Source organism: Vanellus vanellus, assembly GCF_965231255.1.
Source record: "Vanellus vanellus genome assembly, chromosome: 1".
Lineage (NCBI taxonomy): Eukaryota > Metazoa > Chordata > Aves > Charadriiformes > Charadriidae > Vanellus > Vanellus vanellus.
The window spans coordinates 56,910,723-56,925,958 of NC_138905.1; the positions used below are offsets into that span (position 1 = coordinate 56,910,723).

Sequence of the window (15,236 nt, forward strand, 5' to 3'; positions counted from 1 at the left end):
TATGTGGAAAGGTCTTTGGGGCAGAGGTTTGGAATATGGATATGTGCAGGTTAAGTTTAGGATGTAAAGCTACAGTATTACGTTTTGTGGCAATTCACTGTGCACGTGAACTTACACTGAGGTACCAAGCAGTAAAAGCAAGGTAGCTCACCCTGGTTTTCACTGGAAGGAACTCGTCTTCATGGCTCTGTCTGTGCAAAATTACTGTTTCTTGCTTGAGCCTGGTGTTTGGTGAGCTTTTTTCCATACAGACATGGTTCTTTTCAAATGCTTGGAAAATGGGATTTTTCATGAACCGCGTGAATATTTTAGGTCAGTCAGGTGGTTTTGGTGTGGTACCTGTGAGTGTTGTGACCAAATCATTGGGGAGAGGTACAAATGATATATTAACTGGAAGAAGATGTACATTTCGTACTAAGAGTCTGTCTTCTGTTACAGCTTGAAGGAAAATAATCCTGTGGTTTGATTAATGCAGAATGCGATTTACTTAAAAATGTAGTCTTTGGAGAAGGAATGGTAGTACTGTCAAAATCACATCTTCCTGAAGTGATAGGCAAGTGAATGCCATGAGGCATTAAAGGCCTCCTTCCACTGTAGCACAACCAGGATATTTTTCCTGCTAATCAAAAGCTGAATAATTTAGTGGCACGCAGGTAAAAACTGTCCCAAATCCAGTCTCACTCTGTCTCCCTCTAGAGATTCATGCTTTATGTTGCACTTAAGGTCTGAAATGTCTGCACACATGAGAGGGGGATGAGTCCATACTAGATCCTGGGAGCCCTCTCCTTCTGTATCAGTGCAGTCCATTCCATGAAATTAAATGGTTGTGTGCCTTGACATCGTCTCAGACCTATTTTATGCTGTAGCTAAAGATTAAAACTGGAATGTGCTATACATTTTTATATCTGAAACAATTCAGTTGTCGAAGCTGCCATGAAAGCTTGCAATTGGCATTTATCCAGGGGATAGCTGAGTGTTTTGGCATTAAAGGAGGAGTTTGAGCATTTGACGATGGAGGTGATCTATAGATCTCTGGCAATGCAAGAACTGAATTTTACATTTGAAGGACAAAATTATTTCCTGTTTCAAATAATCCTGACAGTAGCTGTTTTTTACTGTGGGGTGAGATGAGCATCTGTGACAATGGAAAAGGAGAGCAGCACTTTCAGTGGCAGCTAAGCACTGAATTGGCTTAGAAGTATAAAACTTCCTCTCCTGCTTTACCTTATCCAAGCCTCCACTACTACCTGACTGTGACAAAGCATTCAAACCATTTTTAGATAAAAAGTTACCAGCGGAAGAAACTCCACATCTAAAATTATTAACATTGGCTACTAACATATTACATGAACGGGATAGTTTATACCTCCAATTAGTGTGTAGTTGTTTCAAGCTGGGAAGCCGTCTTCTGCAACCATAAAGGGTAAATAGACGTTTTAATAAAAATCTAGATTCTGGGATTGCAATTCTGTATTAGATTAACCAAGGATAATTGTCATATTGAGCCTCAACAATGTTGTTATTGCCCATGTAACTGATGTGTTTGGAGAAGGAACAGTAGTAGCTTTCTGGGCAAAAGTCACAATCCTGAAGTGAGAGTTTACCTAGTAGCTATATTGCTAGTACAAACTGCGAAGCAAATGAAGGGTTTGCTAATCCTCTCGCAAGTAGTGCATGAACATTGAGTGCAGCCTGGCTGTTTCCTCTCTTGCTTATGTAGTTTAAAAATAGACTGCGTTTTCCGAGTGTTTGCAGGTAGCCCTTTTGTGCAGCAGGAGGGTTTGACAGAGAAGAAATCCTTTATTGCCAGAAGCTGAAAGGTTGTGGGAGGGAGAAGTGCAGGATATCTTCTGCTCAACAACCACAGGAATTAGTGACATAACTTCTCAAACTCTTAGACATGCCTTAACATGAGGGGAAGGATGTCTTTCTCTTGTCCTTTGCCAGTTATTCACTCCTAAAAAGAAAATGCTGTTTTAAGACAAACCCTATTTGCCTCCTTTTCTGCTCTGTCCTGCTCACTAAACCCCTGGGTCTGGCAACCAGAACTACTACTTTTTTTTCTTCTCTTGAGAGCAAAACAATTTTTTTTTTTTTCTGTTTTCACTTGTTCATAGTGGTTCAAATTGATGCCTGGAATATCTGCAAGAGGAAATGTTTTGAAAAGTCTGGTCTCTTGTGCTCAGTGTTCTTCACAGGGCACAGTATATACTTATTCACATGTCAGTCTTCCTGCAATCTCTGGATGTTCCTGCCTATGCGCGGTCATGGTAGTGCGGAAATGCATATCTGCATGTGTGTGAGCACATTGCCTACTCCTGGAGAGGTTAAAGTTATTTGGGCTGCATGCAGGTGAATTAGTAGACCCAACTGTAGGTGGGAAGGCTGTTAAGAACAAATGTAACTGTTGAATCTTTGGTGACTGTTTCTGGCTTGAAACCTTTGTCTCTTTTATAACAGGTAAACTATTGCTCCTAGGGAAGAACAGGGAACTATTACTCTAACTTCCTGTGTTCTGAAGTAATTATTTTAGACCAAGGCGGTTTATAACTGAACTAAAAGAATATATGGGAATTCCGTTGTGGTTTCAGCTGGAGCAGCTTGAAGTTAAGGCCCTCCACTGGAGGTACCCCCCCCCCCCCCCCCCGCCCCATTTGAGATGCCGTACTTGATGTGTGAGCTCTCACTGTGAAGCTGTTTGGCTTAGCAAAGGTAATTTGAGCTAATCTTTCTAACTTTGCACTGGAACAGAGTGAGAGCATTCATACAACTAGTTCTGGGGGCTCAGCAAGGGGTGGTAACTTGAAGAAGGGCTAGTAACTTTGAACTATAAAAAGGTATGCGACAGTGTTTGCATCTAACCAGAATTTATCAACCAAAATGGTAAAAATAACAAAATGTATTTGGATGTGTATTTTTAATTTACTTGCTTGTTTTTGTTAGGGTCATATGCACAGTGGACTGCAGTTGTTTGGGAACTAGCTATAAAACTTCTTTCTCTTAATCCCTCCGCTTGCCCCCTGCCCTTTACTGGGAAATTTTCTGTTGTCAACAAAGTTCTTCCACTACGTTAGCCAGAGAAACCCACCTACTAGTTGCATTTCTTCTCTTGGATAGAAATCTCTACATAGGCAACACCATTTTGTAGTCAAGGAGTGTATCTGCAGTTTTATAGAAGACGACATTGACAGAATTGTTGCCAGTCATTTTCAAAAGAAAATCCAATTAAAAAGAAAAAAGTTGTTAATTTAACCAACTCGCACCACTTTGGCTGTGTAGACAACATGTTCTGAGTGTACCACTCCTATGTAGTAAGATTAGGAGCATGTGCTGCCTAATGCTTTTGTTTTGATAGGTGCTAGAGTAGGGTAGATTTCTGAACCGTTTCCTTCTCTTCATCACCCTCTGGCATCCTCAGTACAACAGGCCCTGGAGAGAGGGTGGAAAGAGGAGAGCATGGACCATAAGTGAACCAACGTCTCTGCTTCCCTTCCTCTCTCTCCTTCCCCTCTTTTCTGCCCTTGCAGCACTATTGCTGCAGTCTCTTTGCAGATTACTTTTGGTCAGCAGCACTGACCAAGTGAGTTCTTGGTTTGGGGAGGGGAGGAGTGGGAAAAGCAAAAGTTTTGGCTTCCTTCTTCTGCCTCTCCTTCCTCCTCAGGTCTGCAGAGCCTGGGAGAGGGGCAGGGCTGAGAGGGGGATGGGGCATCGCTGCTGCTGTCTCTCCTCACCTCACTTACAATGTTGACTTGCCTTGCTGGTTGGAAACTGCTTATCTACGGAGTTAATCAAATGCAGATCAGCGTTGCATTCCTTAGGCTGCACTGATTCTTGCTCCTGCATTACAGATAGGGATCACGGATTTCATGTGTGTGTTTTCAGGGGAAGGCAAACGGACATCTTGGCTGAATCCCAAGGAATGGGGTGGGTGGCAGAGTTTATATATGTGCTGGGGGGTTGATTTGGCTCTAGCTGCTGTGTAAAGTTCACTTTGGCAGCTGAAAGATGCACAGAGAAGCACTTTCAGAATTAGAGACAGTGAGGTAATGAGAAAGTGACATAGGAAAGGAAGTGGGGGGGGGGGAGGGGAGGGCTCAAAACATGCCTTGACATCATCTGATAGGTTTTCCAGCCTGTGCAGCAGCTATTTTTATGCTTTCAACTCACAGTATTTACAGCTCAATGACAGCCAACTTGCCAAAAGTGGGGGTGGTGGTATATCCCAGGGTGGGTTGGGGGACTGAAGAGCCACTCAAAAGCTACGGCAAAGGTCCAGGTTCCCAGGCATGCCTGCTGCTGTTGCCTTCTTTTACATCTGCATGGTGGTTACCTTGGGCTACCTGTCACGTCTAGGAGTTTTCTGAATGCTAACTGACAGCACTAGCTGTCACCAGCTAGTTGAAAAGATCAGGGTGTGTAAACTTCAGGCTCTTCCTGAGAACTGGAGAAGCAAGAATGTACAGTGCTCCTAGCTTGGTGTTTCTACCTCTTCCTGAAGGTCACTGTTGGTGGGAGGCAGGATCCTGGGAACATCCAAAGCAAACTCACATTACATGAATGTGATCCTTAGTTGAGAAAAAGTAAGCGACACAAGTGTCAATGTGAAGTCTGTATTCAGTTTGAAGTATAAAATGAATAGAGTTGTAAGACATCAAAGCTTTACAGTGATGTAGGTGCAGCTTTCTATTACTTTTCTAGCTTTTGTCTGCTTGCTAGAAATATCAGAGACAGATCTTCAATTATAGTGGGCTTATACTTCTTTCTAAGGGGTTCATCTGGCTTAGACCTTGACTTTGGTCTTTCTCATGTTGCTTGAGTGTGCATATATTGCAGCTGTTTGCTAGTTTTTAGCAGTACATTGTTAGTACATCACTAAATTGTGTGTAATGCAGATCCTTACAGGCATTGTGTTGTCTGAGAATGTTATTGCTGGGGGAGGGAAAACTAAGAACCTGCTGCAGGGAGGACTGGAGGTGAAAGGGAGAAAAAATATCACATTTTAAGTTGGTGTGAATGGGTTGTCAGCAAATTTTCTATCTGCTCATGAATTTGAATTTAAAGAGTGCATTCATTTTTGGAGATAAATCTAAGGATGCAGTTTTGTGTTACGGTTAAGCTGATCCAAAGCTTAGCCTTTGTCAAGATTGGTGTAGTCTCTCTCTCTCTTTCTCTTCCCAGCTGTGTTCACCAGCCACGAGCTCTGATGCTCATCCCACCTGTTGGTAATGCTGTATAGTACACTGAATCGGGTCACTAAGATACCAGATGAATGTCAGAACTGGTTTTAAGGAGGCTGAGAGCATGCGTAGCTGGGAGAAGGACAAGAGAAGGTGAACTGGGAGAGATCCTTTTGGTGGTAGCAAGCTTTAAGCTCTAGAACCGTACAGGTCTGATACTAACTTTGCACAGGCAAAATTTGGTGTGCTCCTGGAATTTAAATGTCAAATGTAATCTGTGGCAGGATTAGAATTTAGCTTGAGAGTGGTTCACTCTTCTGATTTCGCTTCTAGCACAGAATAGGAATTTGAAAAAGCTGCTGCTTATATGCTGTCTCGGCTTTTGAGAATAGAAAAATAAAAGAAGAGAAAGTTAATGAATTTGTTCAAAATAGTAAGTAATGATAACTGGCATTCAAATACAAGTATTGCATTCTCTGCCCACCAGGCCTCAGAACTAGCAGCAATATCTGTGCAAGCCATATGTGCACCTGATGTTACTTTTTATTTCTATGTGAGGGTTACAATGTTAATGCAGCATCTTGAGGAAGAATACATTCTCACTGTTTGTGTCTTATTTCACACTTGAGAGTCAAAGGATGTAAGGCTCAATAGGTGTGTCATGGACAGATTCTGAAAATTTGGCCTGGTGTTTTCCAAACCAGAAATCTGTGGCAAATACCTAGGTCCTGTTGGCAGAAAGATGACCTTTATCAACAGCACTCCTGCAAATTCCAGGGTAATGGTTGTGCATAACACTGAATGTTGGACCTGAGTTGGTGTGGGTTGATCCTACTTTTCTGGAGTGGTCAAGCAACTGAAACTGTTGTTGGAAATCCTACCTCTGCCGTGAAACGGACCTTCTCTTCTACTCTGCTGATTTCCAAAGTAACTGTCCAAGTTACTCATCAGGCCTTACTTGTTCTTACAGTGCATTGACATTTCTGTCCATGTGATCATTGATCAGACTTTCAGATCTCTTACCAGTACATCAGGATCCAATGAAACAAATTAAACTTTTGTTTAACTTTTTGATGCTTGTAAACATCTGGCAGTAGTGTCAGTGTTTCATACAAGACAGGTTGCTCTTGGTCTTTACTCTTCTATCAGGATCCCTATTTTGCAAAGAGGTACTCCACAAGTGCTTGCTTGTGTGTTGAAGATACCCTCCAACGTGGGCCCCTTGGAGTTTGTCATCTTACAGCATGTAGGGCATTCTCCGAGTCCTTTTTGGAATATTCTGGCCCATCTTTTTCTGTTTTGGATAATTGCTCCTTCTTTCAGAGCACTAAATAGCTCTGTAGGATAAATTTGATGCTGTAGACAAAATTTTAGAATATCTTGCTCAGCAAAGAAAAGATTTATCTACCTACCATTGAGCCAATCAGGTGGTTTTCTTTCCAAGCTGTTCACATAGGAAGAAAGGTATATCTGTATACATGTCTGCAGCTCTGCAATAATACATTAGGAGGATCAAATGTCCATCAAGTTGGAGTTGTCAATTATAACAGCAGAGGATTGGTTATATCATCAGACTGCCAAAACTGCTAATATATTTCATGTATTTCAGCTGTTCAGTGCCTCTGTTTTTTCAGTTCTTAAAGTTTTCTTCATCAGAACTCAAGCAACATCTTAGGGCTGTTTTGGCAATACTTGGGTCTTGGTGAGTCAGCTGGATAGAGCAACCAGCTCTCATTTCCCAGGTCTCCTACACTAGTGAGCTGCTAGCTCAGAGGTCCTGGTTGGCAAAGTAATAGCAGTCTTTGACCTGTGTAGCTGAATCTTGTCATTTCAACCATCCAGATGGTGTATTGCTTGCCAGAAGAAGTAGGACTCAGTCTGGCACGGATAGTTGTTCTTTAGTTATTACAGTAATTATGGGACTCATCTGCACAGAGTGTCAGGCCTGATTCAATGTGCCGTTGTGTGTTGCTGCTGAGAGGAGAGGTCTGGACGGTGTGTTTCTTTCTCCCCTCCTTCGTCCTGGCTTTAGCACTCTTGTGGTCTGCCAGGTCAGCTTCCTGAGGCAGCTCTCTGCAGTGTCACAACTGCTTATGCTCACGTAAAAGCAGACTCATCTATTTATGCAGTAATTTGACCTTATTGGCCAAAGTTCATTGTGAAACTGAACCCTTTACCTGACTTTTACAAATCCTAAATTTAAGATGAGAGTTTGTGTTCTGTATACATCGGTAATTTAGGAATAATGTGATTGCAGAGCTTTATATTATCACCAGAGGTATTTTTGTTACCCACAGAAGCTTTAGAGTTTGATTCTTTTCTGAGTGAAGGCTGAACATTTCAAAGTAAGGAGAGTACTGTTCAGGGCAGTCAGAAATGTTACTGATGCCATCTTGCATCACTATTTAGTAAATGTGAAATTGTGTATATTAGTTTTCAGTTTGTAACTTAAAAATATGATAGATTGTTTTGTTCCTCTCATGCAGCTTATGGCAGAGTTAGTCATGCTTTTTAAATTTGGTTGAACACCACTTTTCTAGAGATATTAGCTTCATTATTAGAGACTTTTTCCCTGTGGTTGTTATTCCTGCCTTGCTTTATCAAATGGCATGGATACCTCTCAAACTAATTAGAGATGAGAAATTTTTGTCTTGGGGGAGCAGAATATGCAACGGACACTGTTCCAATAGTGTTTAGAGTATTCACCTTCTTATTTTTGTAATGTCTATGTGGCTGTCTTTGTTTCAGGCTTGTAGGATGACAGGATGACACCAATTGCTATTCATCTTTTTTTTTTTTTTTTTCCCCTGGAAAAATACCAGAATACTTTTTTTCAGGTATGTGTATTCATTGGGCAACTCTTTTTATTTTTATTTTTTTCCTCAGACTTCATTGCACCTTTTATGATGCATGCTTAGTGAGATTACAAACCAACAAAGCCATGATCTGTACTGGTAAGAGTACCTCCTGGCTGTTGCTCAGATGGAGCGTGCTTTTCCCTGGCCACTTCCAATTGCAGTACCATACTGGGTAGTACGTATAACCAAAGTTAGTCAATCATATGGCATCTGTTCATGACGCACATTAAATAAGCTCCAGGTGAGATGACTGCTTCCATACAAGCACAGATTCTGAAGTTTTAGTGCATGCAGTAGAGAGTCATTGATTTGGGGCTGCTAATTATCTTCAGGTAGGTGTTTCTACTAGGCTGGGAGAAAGGATTTAAAGGAAGAAGAGACAAGAATGTGTGCTTGTACAGAAGTAGCCTGCTGTTACTGATAAGTGGTCTCAGAGTAAATGCATGTAAGAACTGTGTTTGCTGAATTATCAGTTTAACTTTCCCACAACTAAAATTCCATTTCTAATAGTTTAAACAGGAGGGGACAAAAGGCAGTGTGGCTTCTGCACTCAGAGTGGTGGTGTTCTCCTAGCTGTGTGCAGGGTATGCTTACAGTCGGGAGGTGGCAGGGGGAGAGAGGGTAGTGCTCAATCACATGATATTGCCTGTCTGGCAGGTGTCTGTAGTGTGAGTAGAGAAACCAACTGTTCACTATTTTGGGTGAATGAGGTTGCTGTTACTGCAAGTGGCCCCACGGAGAAGTCCACGCATCTGTTGATAAGCACTGCTCTGCCTACTGGGATCCTGAATGCTTATAGCTGCTTGCTGAAACACTGAAGTTTCTGTCTGAGCTTTGAGATAGTGGGAAGAAAAGTTTTGCCAAGAGCCTTGCTGATTTTAATCTTTAGATGTTGGCTGTCAGGATTTCTCTGTGCCTCGAGTACCTCTCTTCCTATGCAAGCACAGCCTTGGAATCTAGCAGTAAACTAATTTTTTTTCCACTGTCCCACTTTGGTGCAGTGACTGAAACCTGGTAGAGAGGGACTGCAGTTGGGTCTCTTGTGAGGATTAAGCACCCCTTCCACTAGCCTGGGACGCCTCCTCTGTTACAGAATCTGCCTTCAGGTCCAGGGATTTCCTCTAATATGTTGGATAAAGCCAAGACACTCCAGCCTGCCTATGTTGGGATTGTGCCGCTTGCAGAGACTGTGTCAAAGCAAGGGAAGAGCTGTTCAAGCACATATCAGGATTCATACTACAGCTTACGAGAAGGTTAGCAGGCTCTGCTTTCTTTGTTGTAGGCACTGTATAATTGGTTTGTGGGTTGGGGTTTTTTTCCTTCCTTTCTTTTTTTTTTCTTTTTTTTTTTTTTCCTCTTGCATATTGAATCTGCCTGCTTTTTCTTTTCTGGGCAGTAGTCCAGATTTTGTGTTTCCCACTGACTCCTGTGACCTGTTGTCCCTGAGGGCACTCATAAGCATGTCACAGGACAAGGTTGGAGCTCTGTATGTAGTGACTTGCAGCTCCTGGACCTTGGGACAATTTCACTTGCATTTGGAAGTTTTAATTTCAGAGTTTAAATTTTTCTCTATGGGGCTCTTGTGAGCAATGTTTTAAGGCTGTTTTATTAAAGGTGTAAAGGCTTGTTCTGGAGTGGCAACTCTGCTTTGAAAGAGATAAAGTATCACATTTTAAGTTTCAGTATGTTGCTGTTTGGAGAGTGTGGAAGGAGTGGGGTCTGTATATCTAAATGTGATTCTGGTTTAGATAACGGTATTCTCCTGCAAATATATCTGATTTTTTAGGGGGGGTTGACAATTCTGAAAGGTTATGTAGACAGGTGGAGGTCAAATTTCAGGGAGTGATATCTGCGAGGAAACAAGAAGATCTGCAGGGATTGAGAAAAGACTGAGAAGATGAAAGGAGGCAGTGTTCCATTCATAGTGTGCAGCATAATAAATAGCAACAAACAGGAACCAGGAAAAGATTACAGGGAAGAATGGCAGAACATAACAAAATGCCAGTGGCAAACATACCAAGATTTGTGTTTTATCAGAAATACCATCTGGCTGCAGGTGAAATTGTAATAGGAACTTGCAGGAGTGAACAAAGATCTTGAGCACAGTGGCCTCAGAAATAAGGTGATGACTGATTTTGAGAGCAAGTAATGTGATCTGAGAGGAGCAGAAAATTATTTTCAGTGACATTTTGGACACAAAAGTAAAGGAAAGGGTGGTAGGAGTTGAGGACAAAAATCCAGCTAGCATAAGGCCATGTTTGTTGTGGAAAGATGGCCAGTGTGTGGAAGACGATTTTAGCAGTTGCATTTAGAGGCTTTTTCTCTCACACACAGCTCTAGGCCTCCTGAGTCTGCCAAACCAAACTGTTAAGTTTCTACTTCCTACTGTCACTCCCCTTACCAAGCCTCTTTAACAGATATCAAGAGTTATCTTGTTATTAGGTTTTAAAAATATTACCATTTCTGTTGCTTGTTTTCATTGGAATACTCTTTGTCAAACAAATATGGAGAACAAAAAGAAAACTGAAGTCACAGTCCTCAAATTCAAGTTTGGGAGTCATAAATCCATTAGTATAGGCAATATTCCCAGATTACTTTGTCTGCTCTGGAGGCAAAGAACTGCAGCACATCAATCTTCGGAGCAAAAAACCAAACCAAAATAAAAAAAGCTAGAACTTGCAGCTGTCTGGTATTTGCAAGGTGTTGATTTTTACAGAAGGTGAGCACTCTGCATTTGGATGTGCCAGGATACATCTTTCATCCAGTCACTAAATATCACAAGCTCTACAGTAGGATAACATGTAGAATGAGGAAAATGCAATTCCGTAGTACTTTAATCAATATAAAAATGTTTGCTGCTCTCAAGTTGAAGTGAATTAAGGTAATTGAATTCTTGCGTAATTCTGATTATTGAAAAAGCTCTGTTGACTCTGCGAAATCTAGCAATATCATCAGCCTACCCCATATCTAATTCACGATACTCAAATATCATATGTGATGAGGAAAGCTACTTTCTACCAGCTACCAAACAGGAAGGGTAGGGAAGAGAAATAGATGCTTCCAACTTCTTTTGTGTCAGAAGAGAAAGGAATAACCCTTTAGCTTTGTTGCTGCTCCATTCAAGTCACCTGCAGTGTTGGGATGCCTGTTGTATTTATGCTGTAGCCTGCACTGTATTTTGCAGAACCAAATCGTACAGGCAGTGGAGAAGCAGATGCACTCACATGTAAACCCTTATTGAAGCTCTGGGAGTCCAGAATTAGCATTGAGCTGAAACTATAACGACTGTTGTACCTCAGTTTTGGTCCCCTAAAAATGGGACAGCTTAGTTTTGTTATCACCCAGGACAGAAAATTCATGCATTTTTCTTCCTCAGTCTTTACCACACACAGATGAATGGATGCCAGTCTGCTTTGTTCTCTTCATAAAGCTGGGCAAATGAGAGGTGTCTGTATTATACTGACAATGCTTATACCTGTTCTCTTAATGAATCTCATGAGAAGCGGCTATCTGGAATAGACTTCATCTTGTTTCCTTGCCTCTGGAAAACAGATGGTCTCCTAAATCTGATTTATTTATTTTTTTGAATTGGGACTTGACATTGAAGTTTGGGAACTGCTGATCCTTTCCACACAGAAATGGATTTGACATGGGGAAGTCAAAGAACATATGCTTGTATTTTTCAAAGTATATGTTGGGGAAGTTATTTGTAAAATTCCTAGAATTTGGGAATCCATAAACATGTTTTCTATTCAAGAATGCCTTGGAATGATTTAGTTTTCAAATACCAGAGCCCAGTTTGAAGTTCCTAGACTAGTTAATGCAACAGTACGGTAGCCCCTCATGAAAGATATGAAGAGGGAATTGCAAGCTTTAGAAAATTTTAGAAAGCTACTCAAAAACCGGTTAGCATTCATGTGAGTCTGGCTTAGAATTAAGTACTTCCAAAAGTCAATCCCAACTTTTCCACTTCTGTGCAATGTCTTTCATTCGTTGCTCTTAAACTAAATACTTTTTATGGCAAGTCCTCCCTTCAAAAATGTTCAGTGGGACTCGGGAGCTGACAGTGAAACTCACCTGTCTTTTTCCAAGATTTGTGTCTCAGAGCCCAGACACACGAACAAGTTTCTGCATGCCATCTGATCTGCGGTAACTGTGTGCACATTCTTGGTCCACAGCAAATGTGAGGTAATTTGAGTTAGCTTAGCCTTTGATTAAACTATTAATATCTGTTCAGTACTTTGAAGAGATCAGGAGTCATGCAAGTACTTGTTAACATATGGCTTTCTTCAGGAGTGATCTAGACCTTATTGTCATAACATCTCCTGGCACTTGAAGGTAAAGCTGGTCAGTGGCTGTACCTCATTCCAGTAGAGGGCAGAAGAACCTGCACGTGTAGACTTGGAAGCTATCAACACCAAGGAGATCCCCAGCAAGAGGGCAGCCAATGCATCTGAGGCATCTCACAGGAATGCAGGGTGACATTTTTCTGTAAAGGTTGATCTCCATTTTCCTAGTTCAGAGTGGACCTGGAGATGCTGTGGGAGATGTGAAAGCAATGGCTCATGCAAACGCATGGGTAAGGAACATCAGAAATCAGTCACAATATGCAACAGGCGCATCTCTGAATTATGGCCAGATACATCCCACAATTCAGAATTATTTATGCAAATAGTGCTCTGACACAGAAAAAACTTAGAAAATGTGTTGAATATATGGGGAGATAACCTGCTGTCATTTCTTATGGCAAATCCAGAGGCACATCAAATGTATGTAGTTAGACTCCCTGTAGTCTGCTGCAACCACTTTTTGTGAATGGGTAGCACAGTGACTGTGATTATGCTTGAAAGGTGAGAGGTGCAGTGAAGGTAAGATAATGGTATATTAATGTGAGGTGGCTCAAAGCTGGCAGTCAGATGAAAATTTAAATTTATTTTTGAATAATTCCGTGTGCCTCATTTGACTGTGAAGACTTAGAGGTGTTTCAGGGTATTTGTTAAGTTTATAACACGAGTGGGAAGCTTAGGGAAAGGGTTAACACTGAATGGCCAGGGTTTTTATAAGTCAGTCGTTATCAGTGGAAGGAGGGCCAGCATTATCCCTGGAGTTGAATTCACATATTTTTTCGGTCCTGCTGCCCTAATGTGTTTTTGGTTTTTTTGGATATGACATGTTTTCCCCTCTTGGAGTTTACTGAACTATTCCTGTCAGTGTAATGATCCCCAGCTGTTGCTTTAGCCTTAGCTATTTTCATGCTGGGAATAGGAGGAGGAGGAGGAGAGGAACAGAGGCTAGCTTGTTTACCACACTGTGATCTACTTCATTTGTCAAAAAATGGCTACCATAATACTTTCTTTAGCACAGAGTACTAAAAGGAGAGTTGTAGACTCAGACCTGCAAGAGCAAAGAGATGTAAGGACTCAACACAGGCAGAAAACAAAAAGAATAGAAACTGGGTGTGGTGCAATGAGTGCAGCTGTCAGTAGCATTTATGCAGACAATGCTTTGAACTAGTAATGATACCAAGTAAATTTGCTCTAAGTACTTTCCTGCCCTATCAACTTAATTTTCTTCACAGTTAAACTGGGCTTCATGTTCAATGGCAGTGATGCTGGGGTATTGATAATCCCAGCAACTGGGAAACACGTTAATAAAGCTTGAAAAAAAATTGTGTGGCTTTCAAATTATTCATTATTTGATAATTATTTGTTGTTTATTTTTTATAGAAAATATCTGTTTATATACTTAAACAGCAAATGACTGATGCTTAGACTTCCTGGGAGGTATTGAAAAGCAGATGTTTTTTTGAAAACAGAACCATGATACTTAAGCTCACATTGCTCCTTTGCATCCAGAAACAACTTCTGCAGTTAATATGCTTGTTAAAAGTCCTTGCCAGACAGATGTCACTGTGACTCTCCAGTGACAGTCCTGGTTTCTGCTTGTGTTTTTGGATCCATGTCAGGCTGCCTGTATAAATCTTATCTCGGTACTTTTATCACCTATAAGATCTGTCGCTAGTCACCTCAGATTTTTCAGCATTCTGTCACATCTGCGAGTGTGATCAACAACTTAACGAATATCTATACCAAAATTAAGTGCCTGCTTAGGTCTTTCCTTTCGTGCCTCAACTCCCATCTATCCAGTCTTTTCTGAGCATTGAGTTACTGATCTTGTCACCTGCTGCATCAATAAATTTCGATCCAAAATGTTAAAGGACCACATTTCTTGGCAAGAACCTCTGCAGCCTATGGTAGAAAACGGGATATGGCTCCTGACATAGCTTAGGTTTATCAAACAAAAATGTGCAGTGAGCCATGGGGCAAATTTTGTTCCTTTTTCTTGCAGGAGGCCTGTAAGTGGATGCATAATCTGCTGAATGGCATTAATATGAAGCAGAACTCATGGTTTTCTTTCTTTTCCTTGGGCTAGTGGAAGTAGATACAATGTTTTTCCCTGGTGGTATGTAAAATTTACTAACCTGGTATCTCTCCAAACTAAGAGCAGACCTGCAGTAGCTGAAGTACATTGCAATATGGTGATTACTAATAAGAACTACAAAATGTTTTTTTTGCTTATCAGTGTATTCAGGATTTTTCCTGGTGTTCAATGAGATGGGTAGAAGAACTGTGCAGGTGACCTACTGTCAAAGGTTATTGTGTATATAATATAGTAAGCATTCTTCCAAGAAAACAGAGATTTGAACTTTCTAGTCTGCAGTTCTGCCATCTAAAGTTAGACTAAGCCTGGTGAAGCTAACAAGAAATGTGTAAGAAGCTCATTAATAAGGAAGAAGGTATATTGCTTTGGGACATGGATTCTTTACAGAATCAACAGTGAAAATTGGTGAAATCCAGGCTTTCTAGACAGTCACATTTTAATACAGTCTTTCAGAAGTAAGCAGCTGTAAAGAAAATCATTTTTTTTAAAAATAGATATTCGAAAGTTTTCAACAGAAGTGTCCATAATGAATTTTTCTCCATGGTAGGGACAGGAGTAATCTGTTGCAGCCATGCTTATAAAAACCTCATTTTGTGGTTTCCATCTCCAGAGGCAGCTCATGGAGCTGAAGCACAGACTGGAGTCTGAGGTCCTGTCACCATTCTCAGGGTATTTCCTGTATCATCTCTGCTGCACCCTACCAGCTGACACATTTAACATCTTTTTGGTGACCTTCCTCACTGAAACACTTGTCAGGGCA

General features: G+C 41.0%; 1 protein-coding gene across 1 annotated transcript in view; it reads left to right on the top strand.

Annotated features, from left to right (window-relative positions):
- Nucleotides 1-9,161: 9,161 nt before the first annotated feature.
- The window catches only part of MRTFA (myocardin related transcription factor A), a gene marked incomplete at its 5' end in the record, with an annotated part of 49,574 nt that continues 43,499 nt past the window's right edge, over nt 9,162-15,236 (top strand). The window contains one exon of the mRNA XM_082488263.1: nt 9,162-9,288. Within this exon, the coding sequence (XP_082344389.1) occupies nt 9,162-9,288 (127 nt within the window). The remainder of the gene's footprint in view (nt 9,289-15,236) is intronic.